General features: G+C 38.1%; 1 protein-coding gene across 1 annotated transcript; it reads left to right on the top strand.

Moving 5' to 3' along the window:
- The first annotated feature begins 82 nt into the window (after window positions 1-82).
- Window positions 83-1,291, top strand: LOC137975719 (E3 ubiquitin-protein ligase TRIM71-like). The gene has a single exon (XM_068822882.1). It carries the CDS (start codon window positions 83-85, stop codon window positions 1,289-1,291), a length of 1,209 nt encoding a protein of 402 aa, XP_068678983.1.
- Window positions 1,292-7,145: the final 5,854 nt, after the last annotated feature.

The following is a 7,145-nucleotide window of genomic DNA, read 5'->3' as shown; positions in this document are numbered from 1 at the left end:
CTGCTTCACTTGTTGTTCGTTCTGGTGTGACAACTGCTTCCCTCTGCATAACCGTTTTAAAGCATTCAACGAACACAACGCTATGGCTTTGAAAGACTTTCGAGACGAGGACTTCGAGAACATTTTAAAGCAGCCGACACTTTGTGGGAAACACGAGAAGAAAAAACTGAAGTTTTTCTGCCAGGAGTGCAAAATAGCCATTTGCAACGCTTGTGCTCTAACAGATCACGAAGGTCACGCCAAAATTGTTTTGGAAGATGCCGCAAAGGAACGCAAATCGATAGTCAATGCAGCAATTGAATCAAAGAAACGAAGAGCGCAGGAGAAGATGACAAGTATTGCGAAAATTGATGAAAACTGCATTTCAATTCAAGAACAAGCCGCACTAGTGAAAAGCGACGTGCAGCAGTTTGCCAACAGTTTCATTGCGGCCATTGAAGCGCAAAAGAATCACATCTTTGATGAGGTGGAAAACAAAGTGCGAGAATCGTTGCAGCTCCTGGGAGAGCAAAGGCACGAGATTGAAGAAGACGTGAAAATGCAAGAAGCAGATATTGAAAAAACCCAAATGATTTTAAAGCGAAGCACAAACGCTCAAATCATGCAGCCCCACACATTTTTGGATAAAATAGTTCAGGAAAAAGCTGAAGAAGATTCAGCGGACTGTGACATCGGACATGTGATGACTATTCTCTTTAAAAGGAACAAAAAGTTGTTTGATGATCTAAAAGTCCAACAATTAGGTTTAATCAGGATTCCTGGTTTAATCAGCAAAACGAGCTCGAAAAAATCTAGCGCTGAGGGAAAAGGGGTCACTGAAGGAACTGTTGGACTTGAAGCTGAGATTGTTGTAAGGAACACACAAAGAGGACAATGTTACCAAGAACATGACCGCGTGACATTGGAAATCAGAAATTGTGAAGGCCGTGACAGTGCGATCAAGCCTCATATCCAAGATAACAAAGATGGTACTTACAAGATCAGCTATTTTTCCAAGGAATCCGGAGCATGTCAGGCATCCGTGAAAGTCAACGAAGAACATGTTCGTGGCAGCCCTTTTGAGGTTCATATCAAACGCAGACATTTCAGACCCGTGTTATCCTTTGGAAAATCAGGATCGGATGCTGGAATGCTTTCCAGTCCTTGGGGGGTAGCTGTGAATGACAATGATGAGATTGCAGTGAGCGAGTGTAATAACAACAGAGTACAGATATTTGCTAGTAATGGAACTAGCTTAAGATCGTTTGGTAAGAAGGGTAATCAGCAGGGAGAGTTTAACTTTCCTGCTTGAATAGCTTTTCATGACAATAAGATTATAGTGGCAGACGTTAACAACCACCGAGTTCAACTGTTTAGTGATGAGGGTCATTATCTTAATCAGTTTGGGCGGAAAGGAAGCCGGGATCACCAGCTTCAGTTTCCTTATGGCCTGTCAATTGACAGCGATGGCAATATTATGGTTGCCGATAGTGGTAACAAATTAATCAAAATATTTTCACTTGATGGTCTGTTTTTGCGCAGTATCCGTACTGAAGGTTCTTTCATCAATCTCTTTCATTGTATCCAGCACGTTAACCATCTTATTGTGTCAGACAGAGGTGATCACTGTATAAAAGTTTTTAATAGGGAGGGAGAGTTTCTTTATAAATTTGGTAATAAGGGTATGGGGGACGGGGAGTTGAATAATCCATGCTGCCTTTCAGTGGACAGAGTGGGACATCTGCTGGTTTGTGATACACTTAATGACCGAGTGCAGGTGTTTAAACTCAGCGGAGAGTTTGTAACTAAGTTTGAAGAAAAGGGGACAGGGACAGGAGAGTTCTTTCGCCCAATTTCTACAGCTGTCCTTAACGATGGAAAAATAATTGTTACCGAGTGGATTAACCATCGTGTTAATATTTTTGAATAGATGTACATTTTTTCCTGATTCTTGTTCTTCAGCGTAACCGACTTTAAACATTCCTTTGTCTGTAAAAAGAAATTCCACATTACAATGAGAATTTCTTTATTTGAATCGTTTTAAAAAGCAATATTGTAGTTTAGACAATTAAAAGCGGAGAGAGTTTCAATTTTAGATATTCCAGGGTTAACACAATAATAGAGGTTTTGAATTTACGCTTGGTTGACAGAGATCTCTGTATTTTAAAGTACCTCCATAATCAATTTTCCAACGGAGAGAAGATGGCTACTATAGTAATTTATTAATGTCGAAATTAAAAACAAAAAACGCGTTTCGTAAACACCGCGTTCTGAGTTGGAAACCACTGTAAGCTCAATATTGGTCAGTATATTTTATCAGTATATATTGCACTTGCTAGAGAGAGCTTCATAAATGTCCTTCTGATTTGAGAATGAAGGCAAATCCAGGTTCTAAGTAAAGTTTTGAAAGTCCTATCATTTACGAAACAATGCTAATGCTGTTGCGGAAACGGCACAGGAAGATCAAATTTTCACTCTTAGCTTGATAATAGTATAAGAAGAGTAATTTAATTTCATGTAGGCGATGTATGTTTTGTGGCAATGTCTTTTAAGTCTAGAAAAATGTACACTATAGAGTGTACTAGGAAATCTACACAGTAGAGCAGTTACGATAACTCGTTTTGACGTAGATATTGCTTATAATACTTGATGTAATCTTTCTTAATCAAAATATAAAACCTAAAAGACAAAATTTGTTATGATTTTTCTACATTTTGTTGAGTATCCTCAGTGCCTTCATAGCTGCAGAGAAACTTTAATATTCTCTATGCGGATTGCACAACATTTGCTCTTTACAAACAAATGAACTTGAACTGGTTATTAAACGCCACGCAGAGAAGATGGAGTGTGATGAGCTTCGTTCAGTTTGAGCGAGGAATTTTTGTTAACTGCAAATAAGCCCATATTAAAAAGAATACTCAGCTTGTTTTTTGCAGTGTCTTGAAACTTTTTGCATGTGCTACTAAAACGCGAAAGCAGTACGCTCGCCGTGCACCTTTCCGCCGAAAAACCGTAGGTTCCAGCATACATTTCGGTCATTAGCTTACATGAAAAGTTGAACGTACGGATAGACGGTCCTAGGATGACGTTATCACCAAAACCCCAAATTTCTCGCATCGATGGGTTACCATATTTCGCAACAATGGTTCTCCACGCGTGAGCGTCATCAAGGCGCGGCAGAGCTCCGCCATGAACTGTATTTTTCAAAGGGTATCAAGTGTACTAAAGACATGTACAGGTCGGACAGAGAGTGGCTACACGCGCCCCTTGAATTCACGATTATCGTTAAGTCGTAATTTTCTCTGAACTCACTATTATCGTGAATTTAGAAGACTATAAGCTTGATATGGATTATGGAAAATGGTCATATATTTTTTAAAAGATAACCCACGTGTATGGACATAGGATTTGAACCTGGACTGTTATTAACCCGTCACCAAGCTCTTGACCACCGGTACCACATCGCTAGCTAGTTGCTCGGGGACAATAATTTAAGCACGATGGGCTATGGCATGGGGGGTCACTTTAGGACGTCAACACCAAGTAAAAAAGATCATTACATATCCTTCAAATAATCGGAACAGAATAAACTGGACTCCTGAAGGAGCAAGGGTGGCACAGTCGGTTAGTGCGCGGCCTTGGTGCATAAGGTCCTGAGTTCGATCCACGGATCTTACAACCTTGTTTCGACTTCTTTCCTTTCAGTGTAGCATAAGTAGCTTTAAATACCCTTAAAACGGAGCACTAATGGAAAGAGGGGGTAAAATGAGCGCACCGTCGGCTTCCTGGGAGAGTACTCTCTAGAGAGTAAAGGAACTTCCGACGTTAAGTAACGTGTACCTTTACCTTTCCGAATGTGCAAGAGTTATTAGCGATTTATTATTTTCTTTATTCATAACCGAGCTTCAAATTTACCAACAGTCGTTTACAAGTGTCACAGACTTTATTACACGCCTTTCAATAAAATTAAATTACAAGAATAATAATACTATACAAAAATTTAAATGAATAAAAACCGAAGACATCGAACGGTTCGAGTTTGTTCTCACCTCGGGGTGTACCCAGCTGCTTCATTTCGTTTGCAGGTAACGGTGGAACTACATCAGATGTGATTTTCTCCTTTTCAAATACCTCCGTTGGATAACTTTGTCGCTTGAGAATGGAGGTCATAATTGCAAACCTTCCCGCCATTTTCAGATTCGAAAATACGCGGGAAATCGCAGAAGGTTTGCATGGGATTATTGACCTCCAATGTTTGTTGGGAGCCTGGTGACGATCATAACGAAAAGAGCACCGAAGATGATGATTTTACCACTGAGTATAATGTTTTTTTTTTTTTAATGGTTCAATAATTTTATTAACGATAACACTAGGAAAACAATACTTACAATACAAATACGATTACCTCACTAACTCTATTTACATAATATTGCACTAATTATTTACTCTACTTATATTAATTACACAATACTTACATGACATGCAGTACACTACTAACAGCTACAGTAACGGCCAGTGGCAAAGAGAAAAAAGGAGAGAAAAATACATAATTATCCTTCCAGCTTAGGTCATAAAACATCAATAACAGATCAAAGGCATGTGGTACATTACAGGTACAATCAGCTATGCATCTGACAGGAGATCAGGAGAAAGCTAATGCGTAAGAGATAAATAGAGATAGGTATAAATATTATAATTTAAGTTATAATTAAATCTTCATTTATCCTGCAAGAGGTTTCCATTTCTTTGTTTCTCCACATTTTGTTTCTATTTCATATTTCGATTTAATGTGCATATGAAATGCGTAAGATTTGGATGGTTTTCTTTTGTTTTAGCGAGCCATATGTGATATCGTGCTAAAAGGAAACAATAGTTGATAAAAAGCACAAAATGAGAGATGTCTGGCCTCAGACCCAAAGCAGTAATGTTCGTCAAAATATAATCTCTACGAAGTAAATTTAAGTTTTTCAGCCATTCAGTAACTTTATTCCAAAAGTGAGATGTTATGTGGCATGACCAGAAAAGATGAATTACATAATGACTCGGGGGAGGTGTGACAAAAACTGCAATTTTTATCATCCTTTAGGCCTATTCTAAATAAGAAGCTATTGGTTGGTACACGTCTATGTAAAAATTTAAACTGAAACTCTATCAGCTTAGTGCTCTTCGTGCATTTTTTAGCCAAGAGATAGGCATCAGTCCAATGTATGTTGTCATTTATTGGTAGGCTACAATCCTCTATCCATTTCTTTTGAGATGACTCTGGGGTTAAACCCTTGTTACTAATCAGTTTTTTATATATTAATGTAGTTGCTTTTTTGGCTTGTAAAATTTTTGTTGTCAGTGGCTCAAATTCGCAGTTGGCGTTTTGTACATTCTGAAAATTAGAATTACTGCGAAGAGACTTTACAGCCGATATTAATCCGTAGAAACTGAGATGGCGAGGGTCTATTTCATACTTGCAGCAGAAGTCATTTAATGAAAGAAAAGTGTTGTCTGATCCTAACAGGTGTTTTACCAGAGTTATTCCCTTTGTAAACCAGTTTTTAAAAAAAAATGTCTTGTTGGCTATCTTTATTAGGGAGTTATGCCAAAGTTGTTGATCCAGAAAGTGTTCTCTTGACATTATTTCAGGCTCAAAGTTAACTTCTGCCCAGATTCCTAATATTTCTTTTAAAAAGACGTCGAAAGTTGTTATTGTCGATAAGGTGTCTCTAACATTGAGATTGTAGGAAAAAAAAACTTTGACAGCCATATTTTTTAAGCTCTTTATCAAAAAAGATTTTCCATTTTCCTTTGTTATTGTTATCGATATATATTTTAATCCATGTGATTTTGAGAGATTTATTGAAGGAGCTAATATCAATCATTTTTAGGCCACCAAGACCAAAGTCATTGATCATTACCTTCAGTCTTATTTTGTCGCCTTTACTATTCCATAGAAAAGTGTAGAGGAAATCGTTTATTTCGTTTAAGACCTTGTAGTTTGAGCAGAGAGGCGAGAGTAGATAAACTAATTGGGAGACCACTAATGACTTGATAACAGTGATTTTCCCTATCAGTGTGAGTCGACGGTATTTCCAGCATCTTAGGATTTCTTTAACTTTTTCAAGTTTCTCATTGTAGTTTAAAGATGCAGATAGTTCGCAGTCTGTTGAAATCCATAACCCTAGGGATTTTACTTTGTCTTTTGGCCATTTCAATTCTTTTCCCGATAATAGAATTTTATCATTTCCAATACTTGCGCCGATCCATAGAGCCTCCGTTTTCTTATCATTGAGTCTGAGGCCAGAGACTTTGCTAAAATCGTCCAGCATTGCAAGAGATGAAACGAGAGATTCACGTGACCCGTCTAATATAAGTGTTGTGTCATCGGCGTACTGACTTAACTTAATTTCCACACCATTTACGGAGATTCCCTTTATGTTGGTATTTTTCCTAATTGCTGTGGCAAGCACCTCTGCCGATAGGATAAATAGATAAGGTGAGAGTAGGCAGACTTGCCTGACGCCTCTTTGAATATCAAAAAAGTTACTTGCCCATCCATTATTCAGAATACAGCTTTCAGTATGACTATACAGGGTTTTCACCCAGTTAATTAGCGAAGCACCGAAGCTGTAGGATCTCAATGTGTCATGTATGAAGGACCATTCGAGAGAATCAAAGGCCTTTTCAAAGTCAATAAAAAGTAACAAGCCCGGGATATTTTTTTCTGTGACATATTGGATAATACCATCAATGAGTCTAATATTTTTCGCCTATAAATCTGTTTTTCAAAAATCCAGTTTGATCGTTGTTGACAAGGTTTGGAAGTACTAGTTTTATTCGGTTTGCAATAGCTTTTGCTGCGATTTTGTAATCAGTGTTTAAAAGGGTAATAGGCCTCCAATTTTTGATAAAGTATAATTCCGCATCTTTCTTAGGGATAAGCTTTATAACCCCTCGCCGTTGTGTTACAGAGAGATGACCAGAGTCAAAACCATAGTTGAGAGCCGAGATTAGAAAAGAGGAAATATCTCTCCAAAAAACTTTGAAGAATTCGGCAGGATGTCCATCCGTGCCTGGCGTTTTGTCGGACTCCCTGTTTTTCAGGGCTTCAAAACATTCCTTTTGAGTTAAGGGGCCTTCACATAAAGATTGTTCTTCACTGGTCAAAGAAATGGAGT

This window comes from Montipora foliosa, chromosome 11 (genome assembly GCF_036669935.1).
Source record: "Montipora foliosa isolate CH-2021 chromosome 11, ASM3666993v2, whole genome shotgun sequence".
NCBI classification, from domain to species: Eukaryota; Metazoa; Cnidaria; class Anthozoa; order Scleractinia; family Acroporidae; genus Montipora; species Montipora foliosa.
The sequence above is the reverse complement of the archived record's forward strand: the minus strand, read 5'-3'. Positions and strand labels throughout refer to the sequence as shown.